The sequence below is a fragment of the Felis catus genome, chromosome B4 (assembly GCF_018350175.1).
Source record: "Felis catus isolate Fca126 chromosome B4, F.catus_Fca126_mat1.0, whole genome shotgun sequence".
Taxonomy (NCBI): Eukaryota; Metazoa; Chordata; class Mammalia; order Carnivora; family Felidae; genus Felis; species Felis catus.
Window position 1 is genome coordinate 93130966 of NC_058374.1, and position 14508 is coordinate 93145473.

Consider the following 14508-nt stretch of genomic DNA (forward strand, 5'->3'; position numbering starts at 1 on the left):
TTTGCTGAAGAGACTGTCTCTATCCATTGGGTATTCTTTCTTGCTTTGTCAAAGATTAGTTGCAGCCTGAATATCTTAACATGATGATGGGTTCCAAGGGTGAATGTCTTGAGGTGGGGAGGGGTGGTGGTGTGGGAAAAAGCCAGGCAAAAGCTGCATCCTAGACTTGGAAGGAACAGAGCCTCCCTTCCATATACTCCACTGGTGGGGGAAGTCACAAGCCCATGCCCAGCATTTAGAGGAGGGACATACCCTCCACCTCTCAGTGGAACAAAATGTCAGTCCCCTTATAAGAAAAGCATGGGGATGGATTAAATATATAAATGTGATCATCTTTGGAAAATTCAACTTGTTACATGTATACGTGGGGAATTCTAAGTTTTCTGGTGTGATAGGAACAAAGTAGCTCCAGAAGTTTAGACTTTACCAGCTTGTGACTCTGAAATAATCTCACAGTGGCTTTTTCATATTTTTTTCTATTTTGAAACAATCACCAACTAACAGAAGACTTGGAAAAGCTTATAGCCCCTAAATAGTGTCAAAGTAAGTTCCTGACCTGATGCCCTTTCACCCCTAAATACTTTAGTGTGCATCTCCAACACAAAGACACTCCCTACATAATTATGATACAACCGTCCAAATCAGAAAGCTTACAATGACATATTACTGCCATCTCATCCTCAGACCCCATTCAAGCTTCACCAGTTGTTCTAAAAATGCCTTTTATAGATAAAGGATCTAGTCAAGACTGTACATTGCCTTTAGCTGCCATGTCTCTATAATCCATTTCAGTATAAACTATTTCCCAGTCCTCAGCATATCCTTAACATACATAGCCTTAATACATTGAAGACTGCAGACCAGTTATTTTATAGAACATGCCTCAGTTTGTGCTTATATAATGTTTTCTCATGATGAGCGTAGGTTACACATCTCACACAGAGATACCATAGAAGGTATGCTGTATTCATTTCATTGCATTCCTATCTGGTAACAACAACTTTCCTTTATCTCTTTACTAATGATGTTCACTGTGCTGCATTTCATTCCGCCTCCCTTTGTAGGCTAAATAATTATCCCCCCACCTCAAAGTTGTCTATATCCTAATTCCTGGAATTCTTGAATGTTACTTTATATGGCAAAAGGAAGTTCTCAGAAATGATTAAAAATCTCGACATGGAGACATAATCCTGAATTCTCGAAGTGGTCCAAATGTCATCACAAGGACCCTTATAAGAGAAAGGTGGGAGTGTCAGAATAAGAGAGAGAGAGAGAGAAAGAGAGAGATTGGAAAATGGTAGTTTACTAGCTTTGGAGAAGAAAGAGGGAAGCCATTACTGAGCCTTACTTTGGATTTTTTTTTTTTTTTTTTAAGAATCTCAGTTCTTCAACGTTTATTTATTTTTGGGACAGAGGGAGACAGAGCATGAACGGGGGAGGGGAAGACAGAGAGGGAGACACAGAATTGGAAGCAGGCTCCAGGCTCTAAGCCATCGGCCCAGAGCCCGACGCGGGGCTCGAACTCACAGACCGCGAGATCGTGACCTGGCTGAAGTCGGACGCTTAACCGACTATGCCACCCAGGCGCCCCTTACTTTGGATTTTTAACCTTCAAAGCTATAAGATAATAAGTGTGTATTATTTTATTCAACTAAGTTCATGATATTTATCATGGCAGCAACAGAAATCTAATATACTTCTCATTCCTTCTTGAACATTCTCCATATTCTGCTCAGGCTCTAACACCTTCCACACCAGATTTCCCCCTGCCTGTACACCCTTCTCACCTTGCTTGGAATTTGACTTCCCATAGTATACAACTACTGATGCCTACTTTACTCTAATGCACATAATTGCTTTAGGGTTATATTGTTCAAGATAGGAAGAGGCAGGGAGAGTGAAGAGAAGACAAGAAAAAGAAGAGGAAAGTTCAAGGACCCTTAATGCTTATGTACCAATTGCCTAGTTGTCAAAATCACTCTGCCAGCAAGGATACACCAGCTGTATCTGGGAGTCTCTAAGGGTGGGACTTTATCCAAGAAGATCCTCCTGTTCTGGGCTTTGGCTGTTATCCCTGATGCTCATGAGCCAGGAGATGACTGCCCCTACCAGCATTGTTCCCTGGGTTATTAATTTTAGCCCTTCTGAGAGGTGTGAGGTGGTATCTCATTGTGGCTTTGATTTGTATTTCCCTGACCAGTGCTGTCTCCTAGGTCCCTTAACCTAAAGCACAGGCTACCCCTTCTCTAAGCCCTATAATACTTCTTAGAATAGGTATGCATATAATGGAAGGAACATACAGTGTATAGTTTAGAACTACTGCAAGTTCAACTCAAGTTCACTTAAAGAGTCTTCTCTCTGTCTCATTCCCAGCCTCCATCACATCACCTAATAAAGTCTATATCACTCCATGTCTTAAAGCCTGCCCCAAACTAACACCAGCCGCAGAGAGGGGGATGGTTTATGCAGTGCTAAACCAAGGCCCACCTCTTGGGGCTTCATTTCCCATTTCATGGTTAATCACTTCTCAAGACAATTGACAGTTGGAATTTCCAATCCCTTCCACAGAGGTATGGTCTGCTTCTATGGTCCATACAAGATAATCTCACAGCAGTCCTCTATCTGTTGATATCATAAATGATGCGTCGATCAGTCTTAGTACTAATGAGTGGAGACGCCAACAGCAGCTCATATCAATTGCAGCTGTGCCAAGATCAGCCCAATTTCTTTTCGATCTTGCCTCATCAAGATTCAAAATTTTGGAATCAACTCTTACCCACTGTTACGTAGCTACCCAGTAATCAAAATAATGACCACTGATTACTCAATGGCCAAATTGATCCATGTACATGGACTTTCACTTAACTATTCACTATTTCCTACTTTTATTTATTTTTTGTTTTTTTATTTTTTTTAATGTTTTATTTATTTTTGAGACAGAGAGAGACAGAGCATGAGCAGGGGAGGGGCAGAGAGAGAAGGAGACACAGAATCCAAAGCAGGCTCCAGGCTCTGAGCCGTCAGCACAGAGCCCGATGCGGGGCTGGAACTCACGAACCGTGAGATCATGACCTGAGCTGAAGTCAGATGCTCAACCAACTGAGCCACCCAGGCACCCCTATTTCCTACTTTTATGAAAGGGTTAAGCTAAATAGTTGAGAAGGAAGCTCCGGGCACCTATCCCTTTCTGTCCTTGACACTCACAATCTTGCCACCACTATATGCCCCAAAGCTAGCAGAACTGATCTCATTATACCCATTATGTTTGTTTATGTCAGTGATCATAAGAAGTCCAAGACTCAGAACACATCCTTATGTACATTCTCTTTTATGACCTCCTATCCTACCCCTACTCACTGGGTCTTCCGAAATTCACAGTCCAGAACTAACTAAATCCATTACACCTCAACTTCCTCATACTGAAAACATAAACTGATTCTCTCCTAAGGGCACGCCTTCACCTTTGTCCCCTTCAAATGGTGGCTGGTTTTCTCTCATCTTTTGGGCCTGGAGGTGGGGCAGATATCCTTTCTTCTATTTCTTCACCCTCCTTCACCTTGGATATATTCCTTCCCATCTTTAGTCGGCTCAGAGTTTATTGCCAATTTATCCCCATAACCTCCTTGTCCTGTCTTCCTCTGTCCTACTTCCTTGGCCAAATTAAAGTCTGCTAAATGTAACTCTCTGACTCTCTGTATCTTCACCAACAACTCTATATAGATGGAGAAAACCACTCAGTTACACTAACTGGTGTCCCTTAACTTCATGATTGTGGACCTCAAGTGAGCCCTTAAAGCTGCCTGGCAATCCACATTGCATTCCCGTGATCTTTTCATTCTTCTGCTCCTCCCAAGCCTCCAACACTTCCTCTGTGAACTTTGGTCTCCTATTTCACTGAAAAAACTTTAAACAAATAGTTAAAACTTCTCCAACTTCTCACCATCACATTTAACCACTTGCTAACATTAGCAACCACATAATCTACCTTCTAACCTATTAATAATGATAAACTTCCTATGCACCTGCTTAAAGCCAATGCCTCCTGTGTCCGCAGTTGACCTCTCTTATATACTCATGAAGCCACTCTGCCATTCTCCCCATCTCTCCTACATCATCTATTATTTTTTCCATAGTTAAATTATTTCCATTAATACAAAAACATGCTGTTTCTTCTCCCATCAAAAGCAACAACCAAAAAATGTACAACTTCTTTTCATCTCCCATATCTTGACAACTACCTTTTTCTTTGCTCTTCTTCCAGCAAAACTTCTAAGAAGATTTATCCAGATTTGTTGTCTCTAGTGTCTCTCTTAATCCTATTGCAATCAGGCTTTCAATCTTACCCTACATCAGAATTACTCTTGTCCAATATCTCCGTGTTGCTAAATCCAAGAGTCACTTCTCAGCGTCATCTAAATAGACCTATCTACACTTGACACAGTTTATTCCTGAAACCCTTTCTTCACTTGGCTTTCAGGGTGTCTCTCTCACTTTTTAGGTTGTTCTCTTACTTCACTGGCCATTTCTTTTCAGTCTCCCTTGCTGGGCTCTCCTTAGTCTCTCTCGCTCTCTCTCTCTCTCTTTTTCTAATGTTTATTTATTTTGAGAGAGAGAGACGGGGCATGAGCAGGGGAGGGGCAGAGAGAGACACACACACACACACAATCCGAAGCAGACTCCAGGCTCTGAGCTGTCAGCACAGAGCCGATGCAGGCTCAAACTCATGAACCGCAAGATCATGACCTGAGCTGAAATCGGACACTCAACAAACTGAGCCACCAGGCACCCCTCTCTTTAGCCTCTTAATGATGGCATGCCTGGAGACTCAATCCTTGGGCTCCTTCTCTTCACTCTGTAAACTCATGAACTTCACAAGTTCACCTGGTATGAGGTCTTTAAATACCTTCTGTATGCCTCAGCTCCCAAATGTATATCAACTGTCCAGACTTCTCTCTCAACTCCAGACAGATCTAGCCTTTTCTCTTATCATGCAAGACAAATCTCCACGTTAGAGCCTTTGTAAGGATATTCCCCTTGCCTGGAATCTGAATGGCTACCTCCCTTGCCTCTTACAAGTGCTTCCTCAAAGTCATCTCTTCAATGAAGCCAACTCTAACCACTCCATTTAACCCGTTAGCCCACCCACTCAGCTGTAAAGTTTTCCCACTTCCCCCATCCTGCCGTACCCTTTTTGCACAGCACTTAACACCTTCTAATATAGTATGCAATTTACTAACATATTATGTATTTGGTTTATGATCTGTCTCCCCCTTGCTAAATTTGAAATTCTTCAAGGGCAGGAATTTTTGTCTGTTTTGTTCATGATGGTAACTTAAGTCTCTAGAACATCACCAGACCCATAGGAGTTGCTCCAATAAACATTTCTTGAGTGAAAGAATGAACTTTCACCACAGGATTATGAGGAAGGCCCAATTATTCTTCTTTCCCACATAAGGAAACTGGCGCTTAGAATTCATTAAAAGTCACACGACTTGTAATGGCAGAACCAAGATTCCAATCCAGACCCCTCGCCTTAGAGCTCACACTCACTATTCCACAGCCGGTGGTGTTTGCCCAAGGTGGACAGCGGAGATGGGGGAGGCCTAGATAAAGGATGCCGTCGGGAGTTGACGAAGGTGTAGAAATAAATCTTTGCGTGCCAAGCTAAACAATTTGGACTACTTTCCATGGCAGAAGCTCCAAAGTAAATGGTAATGTAATTAAATTCTATTTTGGAAAGATAACTCAAACAGCTGCCACATGGAACAGTGGAAACCAACAAATTGCCAGTGGAGAGAAACACCACATTTGGGGCTAAACTCAACTCTAAGGTTTCCACAGCTAAAAAATGACTTTCTTCCTACTAACTCCTTAGAGGATAGCTCATTTACCCCAGTCCTCACTTAGACAAAGTCTGACACAGCGTGAAGAGTTATGAAATTATACTTTATTCATATATATTAAATATTCATAAACTAAACAAATTAATTACTTTCCATTTGGGTACAGTCATAGTTGTCAGTGATATTCTGAAACACCAGGCATGAAAAGAAATGCTATTTTCTTAATCAGGAGACAAGTCATATCGCCTGACACATTCAAGTGCTGTCTGACATGCCGTTAGAGCAGTGGCTCATAACACAGATATGTTCCCAAATAGGCAGCGACTGGATGGCATCATTTCATTCATAAGTGTTCATTGTATCATCAAGTGAAATAATTGCACAACCCACAGAGTCTTATTTAAATTGGCTGCCTAGTTGGTCCCTGAGATTTAGCCTTGAAATCACATAATCTTGCCTAGTTAGTCTTGCCTAGTTAGGAAGAAGAAGGGGAGAGGGCTGAGTGAAATAGTCACAAGATACAGGAATTATAAATAATATATATATATTAATAGTCACTTTAATTACATAAAAGTTGCTATTATAAATACTTTGATTGATGAGTCTAAAAATATATTCTTCATATAAATAATGTAAAATATTAAATATTAATAAATAGATTTAGATTTAAAAATTCAAATATTGTAGGCAGGATGACCATTATTTCGATGCTCTACGTCCTCGAAACAGATTCTGACTCCTTTTCCGCTTCCTCAGGTTAGATCTTGGTGAGAGATCATTCATCACTTTGAAGAGCTCATTTATTGCTTTGCGCTGGACCTGCAGATCATTCACCTGTTGGAAAAGAAAGCAGCAAAATTAATATCAGGCATACAAGCCATCAGGATATTCTGCTATTACTATCAGGAAAATGGAATTACTCCTTCAAAAAAAATGATTTTCATTGTCAATTTATTACCTAAATATTCAATGATGGTTTCTTCACTTAAGACTAAAACTGTAATTAAATTGCCAGTTGTGCTGTAATATGATGGGGTACATGACACATCCTTAAATTTACTGCTAGAGAATTCCCGAAATTATATAGCGAAAAGAGCCTTGAGGTGGAGTGATAAAAAATGTGGGTTTGGATCCTATGTGTGCAATAACTGTGACTTTGAACCAGTCACGTAACCTCTCTGAACCTCTGTTTTCTCATCGAAACAATGAGGAGATTATTTCAATCACCTCTAGGCTCTCTACCGATTCTACCCACCTTGGACTTTAATTAGTCTTTGATTAATCAAATAAGTTACTATAGGTCAATGGTCCTCACCTTTGGCATGTAGTAGAACAACCTGGAGACCTAATGAAGAACTCAGAGACCCAGATACATGAAGTCAGAGAAGACCCAGGAAGTTGTGTGTTCCCTCTGTTACTCACCAAAGTTTGAGAACCATGAATACAAGTTCAGTACTTTGCAAACACCAAGTCTAGGACAGATGAATACTGTAATGTTTCATCTCCCCCAAATTAGCTCAGTCTCATCACTTCCACAATGGGATTAAAAATAGACACTAATCATATTTACATGGCAGTCATCAATGACTGGTATGAACGTTTAAAATTAGGAATTGCAGCAAATTTCCCTGCGCCTTTCTATCCCGGCAAACTGAACTATTTCCTTACTCTAACTTACAGGACCATTTAGGTGAATTCATGTTTAATAAAATAGGGAGCATTTACTTTCATCTTGGCTCTGCCACGATTTTTCTTTCTAATACTGGAAACACTATGGCCACCTTGCTACATTTCTGAGACTAACTAGGGGGATCTAGGCTTCAGAACTAATTATTAAAAAACATAGCATTCTTAAATATGTTAGCAATGGAGCAAGAGGACGCAATTGTTGACAGCTCACTCAAAATCGCCCATCATGAAGCAGGAGGCTTGGAGCTTCTGGGAAGGACGGGACCCACAGATTTTGTTTCAAGGCCCAGTTACAGCAGAGTAGAAAAAAGTTTCTGTGAGCTGCGTTTGCAAGTGACAAATTTTACTTTCCGGTGTTCAAAGTATCACCAAGAAACTAAGAGATTCACCCAGGACTGAACAGTAAGCCAGGGGCAGCACTGGGTCAGGAATGAGGACTTTTTCAGGCTCTAGCATGTGGCCGGAGGAGATCCACTGAACATTGGAAAACACTGTCAGTGGACAAGAGTAATGGTCTGATAATGTTCCAAACCACTTTTGTATCACCTTGAGACTAGAGAGATCCTGAAGAACAAGCACTTATCTGAGAGGGCTTATCTGAGAGAAGTGAGAGGCAGGCCCAGGAAGAGTGACAGCTGCCAAATCCTGAGAGGGTAAGTCATCACCGGACCCCTCCCTTTCTCATTCACATCTATTACATCAAAGCCACACCCAGAGGAATCAGGAGGCCTTTGTCTCCTAGATAAAATTTTGGAAAATGTGATTCATCTTTATGCTTCAAAGTTATCTTTCAGCTTCTAGAAGCCATAACTTTAAGACTCAAGACAATTTCGTCAGGTAAGGCTTGGGAACTGACGGATGTCTCCAGCTGAGACGGTTTAGCATCCAGAAGTTGATAGAACAATTTTTTCATAAGGTATAAATTCTATTTTCTTCTCTGAAAACAAAAACACTTTCTTACCGCTACTTGGGCTGCACAATATGAGGGGTTGACCAGAGCCTGGCAGGGGAATGCACCTAGTGCCTTTTCAAAGGCCATAGTTTTTGCTATCTCATTCCCTTTTTTATATCCATGTGATTATACAGTTTTAGAGCAAAGGAGACCATAGAAATTAGAGTGAGCCCAAAAGGCTCTCTCTAGGATGAGGAAAGTGAGCACCAGTCAGGCCTGTGATTCATCTGAAGTCACGTGGTTCCTTGGTGGCCAAGCTGGGAGGAGGGCACAAATCTTCTCCATTCCCACCCCCTACTCCCCACTGCACTCTCCATTAAGACCTTCAGCCTCCCAGCCAAAGCAAGAGAATTTCCCTCACACAAAAAAAGGAGCGATGAGAGAAGTGCTTCCCAATACTCCCCTCGACTCCTTCACTGTTTCCTCCTCACTGGATTTGTCCGTTCACCTGCCTTTGCACTACAGAGACAATGCCAGCATTTCCCCAAATCACAAAATTAAATGATTTCCGTACAGGCTTAGCAAAATTACCCCAAAGCACAAATGGAATTACTAAGGAGGAGCTTGGACCATGGGTTCATTTCACAGTTTTACCAACTGTACCCAGTAGCTGATCAGCTTTCTGGAAATTAGGTATTTTGCAAGATCCTCTGTAATGAAACCAAAGAAAGAATTAAGATCAACTCACAGGGATTTGAATCAGCTTGAGGAAGTCATCCCGTTTACTGGAGCTGGTATTTAACAACTTATCAAGCATGTCTTCCTTGATGGTGTCCATGCTCCTTTGAATGCGCTGGTCATCATCTTTCAGGTTTTCAAACATTTTCAGGTAGAAGGAGACAATTTGGCTTTGAATTATTGTTTTATCACTCTCCTTGGAAGAAAAGATCACAAAGAGAGGTCGATGTGAATTTATGCATCAGAAAATAAGCAACAAGAAAATCAGCCAAATGGAAATACCCAGCTTACCTCTTTCCAGTTCTTCAAAATGTCTACGAAAAGCGACCCACCATCTGCTACATCTGGATTACTTGCATTCTAAAAAAAGAAAGAAACATGGTTTACAATTAGTCCATTAATTTCCCTAAAACTGCACTTCAAGTTTTAGTGCTGACAATATTCGCTGATTTTCTTTTCAACGCTATTAAAGCTGTTGTGTTGGATATAACCAAAGACCATCATGCTATTTTAGCTTTCTTATTTTCTAGTATACTCTTAAACTGCAATATTACAAATGAACTCAAGAAGGCCAGTGATACTTCAATTATCCCAAATAATTATAGTAAGGAAAAGAAAGTATTTTCAAGCCTAGTTAAAAAAAAAAAAAAAAAAAATTCAGCCAAATCATATCACTATAAAATACTGCCCCCCTATGGTACTGGTCTTCATAACATCTACCTGTGCCCTCCTATGTGGCATTATGTCAGCTTTAAAAGATAGTTCCAAACGTGTGTGTGTGAGAGAGAGATTTGATTTGACGATGTGAGAATAAATAGCCTGTGAATGCTGGAATATTAAGTATACCAGCTACAGTTATAATAGCTACATTTTGGACCAATAACAAAATTTTTGAAATGCAAAAACTATTTTCATTAACCATAAATAAAATTTTAAAAAGCTCATAAAACAAAATGAAAACCTTTTTAATAGGAGCCAGATTATAACCCCTACAAAATCTCAGCGAGTGACTGAGTTCAAGAATAATTCCTAGATCATCTAGATGCGGCAGTAGAACTTTGAAACCATTTTTTGGAGCAAAACACTTGTAATCTTTTTTTAAGCCCGAACCTAAGGACCTCACATTCTTTCATTAATTATGTCAGATTACCATTCTTCATGCTAACCCTGACCTTCCATTGCTACCATCATTCCTGATTTTTCAGCATACTCTGATCATCTAGATGGCTAGTCATTGTTTCAATAGGCACACTACCCAACATCACAGTCTAATGGATTCTCACCACAAAATTATCGACATCACTGTCCTTTATACCCATATTATTCCCATCTTCTGGAAGATTGATGAATGCCCCCTAAATCTCTATAGCAAGTTGAGCAGAGGGTAAAAACAACATCTAGATCATGTAGTTAAACAACGCCTCTGGTAAACAGGCAAAATTACACCAGGTCTCCTCAAGATGACTATGGCCTAGAGATGGCAGTCTATCATAGACACAACTCCAAGTCAACATGCATTCATCTCAACCACAGCGAGTGTTACTAAAAAGTCATACTTACAAAATATCCCTTTAGCTCTTCTATTTCTTTAAAAAACATGGCCTGACAGTAATAACCAGAAGAACACAAAATTATGCAAAGCTGGAAAGCGAAAATAAAACTTGTGTAATTCATCGTTTCGGAGAGTTAGGCCGAAGTAGTTGAAATCAGTAGCTCCGGGATGAAGTTGATCAGGTCCGAAGGATTTAGCCGATCTTTCTTTTCTAATAGCCGACCAGCAGACAATCAGAAAAATGTACTACATCTCCTTTTGCTGCTGGTATTTATACCTAGCTGAAGTCCTCAGGATTACGTATTTTCACAAGTTTTTTTTTTTTTTTTTTCAGATGAGATGGTGACAGATAGGCAGAGATGCTAGTTTGTATTAATAACTATGGTTTTGTGGCATTTTGGTGTTGTAGTTAGAGTTTCCTTTCAACTCCCTGGGTCTTTTGACGATGAGACAGACCCATTATGCCCACCTGTACCATTCTTGTGGGATCCTTTGAAAGCACTTTTACTTCACACCATTCAGGGATTGGAAATTTTTTTGCACCTCCCTCCTTTCCCCTTGTAAAATGTGGAGTTTTCATCCACAAAGCACATGGATCGTTTGTTTGTGGTCGGGAGGAAGTAAAAAAGGAAATTGTAGGGGTGCTCCAACCTTTACAAAGGGGGTGCCTTTTAAAGTTTTTCTTGCAAATGACCAGAAAGCAAGGAAAGAATGTGGTTCAAAGACCAAGGTGGTGAGGAAGTCCTTCAGCAAAGTTGGTTAGTGACATACCTACCACAGCTTTGCATTGCCCTGGACCAAAAGGGCCCAATAGAAATATAATCTAAGGTAAACAGATAAATTAAAGCTTTCTAGCAGCTTTCTTAAGAAAAGTAAAAAGAAACAGGGAAAAAAATAATGTTTAAGATATATTGTATTTAAGCCAATCTATCCAAAATATCATTTTAATATGTACCAACACACAAAATTATTATTCAGATATTTTCCTTTTTTTTTTTGTCATACTAAATCCTAGAAATCCAGACTTCATTTTACACCTACAGCATGTCTCAATTTGGACCAGTCAGATTTCAAATGCGCAGTAGCCACATGTGGCTAGAGGCTACGGTTTTGAACAGTATAGCTCTAGATGGTCGATTAATAACCAAATAAACAATAATGGAGAATCTTTTTTTTTTCTTTGCCTTCCGAATACAAAAAATAAAAATAAAAAAATAGGATTCTTTCTCCTCCCTCAGTAAGTTACTATTGAAGTAAAACACTTCAGGATTGTACAGAAAGCCCTCCACCCTCCAGCCCACCTTGCATTTCAACCTGCATGCTCTAAACCCTGGACTATTATGTTTATGGATACGGACTTGAATCCTGGCTCCACTGCTATCTGGCTATGTGATTTGGAGGAAGCTTCTTAACTCTCCTATGACTCCGTTTCTTCGTCTTTAAAACAGGACGACTATTAGTACCTCCTTCCAGGCTTCAGTTGAAAGTTAAATCACATGATCCATGTAAACGGCTAAGAATTTTGCCTGGCATGCAGTAAGCACTCGAGAAAAGTTATGTGTTGTTCTTTAGGCAGGTTAGATGATTAGTCGTTTGTAAAAAGAACACAGCGTGAACCTTGGCTTATGTTATTCCTTTGCCCTTGGGTTCCCTTCCCTGTCATCTGCTCCTCAGAGTGATGCCCATCCATGCAAGCCCCACATAAAAACCATTATCTCCACACGTTCCTCCAAAATATCCTTATTAAAATTAAACTGATATCCTCTACTCAGGCTTAGAACCTGGTTCATACTTTTTTTTTTTTAAGTAAACTCTATGCTCAACGTCAGACTCAAATTCATGACCCCAAGATCAGGAGTCGCTCACTCTATTGACTGAGTCAGCCAGACCCCCTTGGTTCATACTTCTGTAAGAGCACTGACCCCTCATTCTCAGATTTATGTGTCATCTCCCATGTTAGACTGTGTTCCCTAAAACCAGAAATTGTTGTATTGCTTTTGTAACCCTCGTTTGTTCCGTAAAAGCATATTCACCTAGAGATTTACCCATAGTTCTGAATAAGTGGGAACCTGAATGCTTAATTGAAGATCTGCTCTGAGTTATTTTCCCTCAAGTTCTAATCCCAATGCTATCATAGCTAACCTGTGGGAAGCTGGGTTTTAATTAAATAGAATTTATGGTTAATTTTGGAAACATGATGCTATGCCTCTTTAGCCAATCCCTACTTACTAGGACAATTCCATGTTTTGTTTTATGTGCCAAAGCCAGAAAACTCTTTGAGGGGCTATCTTTCTTGTGACACACCATCGGCACTCACCACCATCTAGGAAACCAACGGCCAAATTCTTTGTGACTTACTGGAAGGAATATTTCCAACTTTATGAAAAGGAGTAAAAATTGGGCCTGCCCATCCCTTGATTTATCCACTGGAATATGGTGTTGGGGTGAAGAATTAAGAATAGTGGGGTCCAGGGGTGCCTAGGTGGCTCAGTCAGTTAAGCATCCAACTCTTGATTTCAGCTCAGGTCTTGATCTCAGGGTTGTGAGTTCAAGCCCTACACTGGGCTCCTCACTAGGCATGAAACCTACTTAAAAAAAAAATACTGGGGATGATAATTGGGAATTATATATTATCTGGGAGTTTGTGAATTGAGAATGCTTATTCAAAATCACAGATATATATTAGGAATATGTTTATCATATGGCCAAATATTTGGGATTAGTAACTACATCAGTAAAATACAAGCTCTAATAACTCTTGATAACATGATGAAGCACAGCACAGAATTAAGGACTCAAGGAGATTATCTATGGTTTATTCCCTTACTTTTTTAGATTTGTAAACCAAGACCCAGAAAAACAGAGTGGTGTGCTTAAATTCATTCAACTGGATAATGTACGGCTAAGTCTAGAACTAAGATCTTTAATCTACCTGTCCCCAATCAATCAATATCTATTAAGATGATTGTATATGTCTATAACTGTGTTACATTTGTGAATCCAAATAATTACATCCTATCAGTCTTTTTGGTTTGGGGATTTTTTTTTCTGTAGAATTTGTGAGATAATAGTCATTTTTTAAATTCTTCAAAAAAAGAGTCAGACTGCAAATAAGATTTTTAAAATCCTCAGACATGCCAGCAGGCCCAACTTTATGGACATGATACAATCTATCAAGACCCTGCGCTTGAAAGAAACTACATTTAGCTTAAATGCTCTTTTGTTACCTTTTTAAAATTCCTAATAATTTTTTTTAAAAGGGGCCCCATTTCATTCTGTGCTGGTTCCTGCAAATTATATAACTGGTCTTCTATCACATTCCATTAGATCTTCATTTCTCACCATATGAATCTTTGGTTGTCACTACAGAATGTTGTCACTACAATTGTATTTCCTTTTTATGATCTTTTCCTGTCTTGTAACTTTACCAAAGAAGACATTTCTCTCTCTTTTCTGCCTGTAAAACACCTTGTGTTATACATGCAAACTAGAGGTTTCACACTTCGTTGGTTCAGCCAACACTGAGACTGCAGAATATTTCACCACCAAGATATCCTTTAAAAGTTTTACAAACCCACCAGGAGCCCAAGTGTGACCATATTACTAAAACAAAGGGGCTGAAAACTTTCTTTTTTCTTTTCAGCTAGACTTTCTTTCTGAAAACTGGCTATGATTATTCATTAAGCGTCAGCAAGATTTTCGATCTTGTCTCATGCTATCCTCATTCTTAACTGAGTAGGTAATCGTAAGACAAAATTTACACCTTGGTTACCCTCTTTCCTCTGTGATCAGCA

The 14508-nt window shown here is 39.7% G+C and overlaps 1 protein-coding gene across 1 annotated transcript; it reads right to left on the minus strand.

The window, feature by feature from the left end:
• Positions 1 to 6518: 6518 nt before the first annotated feature.
• On the minus strand, positions 6519 to 10875 carry IFNG (interferon gamma). The gene is given in 4 exon segments (NM_001009873.1): positions 6519 to 6677; positions 9173 to 9358; positions 9454 to 9522; positions 10723 to 10875. Coding segments are annotated over 4 exon segments (504 nt in total). The 5' UTR covers positions 10837 to 10875; the 3' UTR covers positions 6519 to 6542.
• Positions 10876 to 14508: the final 3633 nt, after the last annotated feature.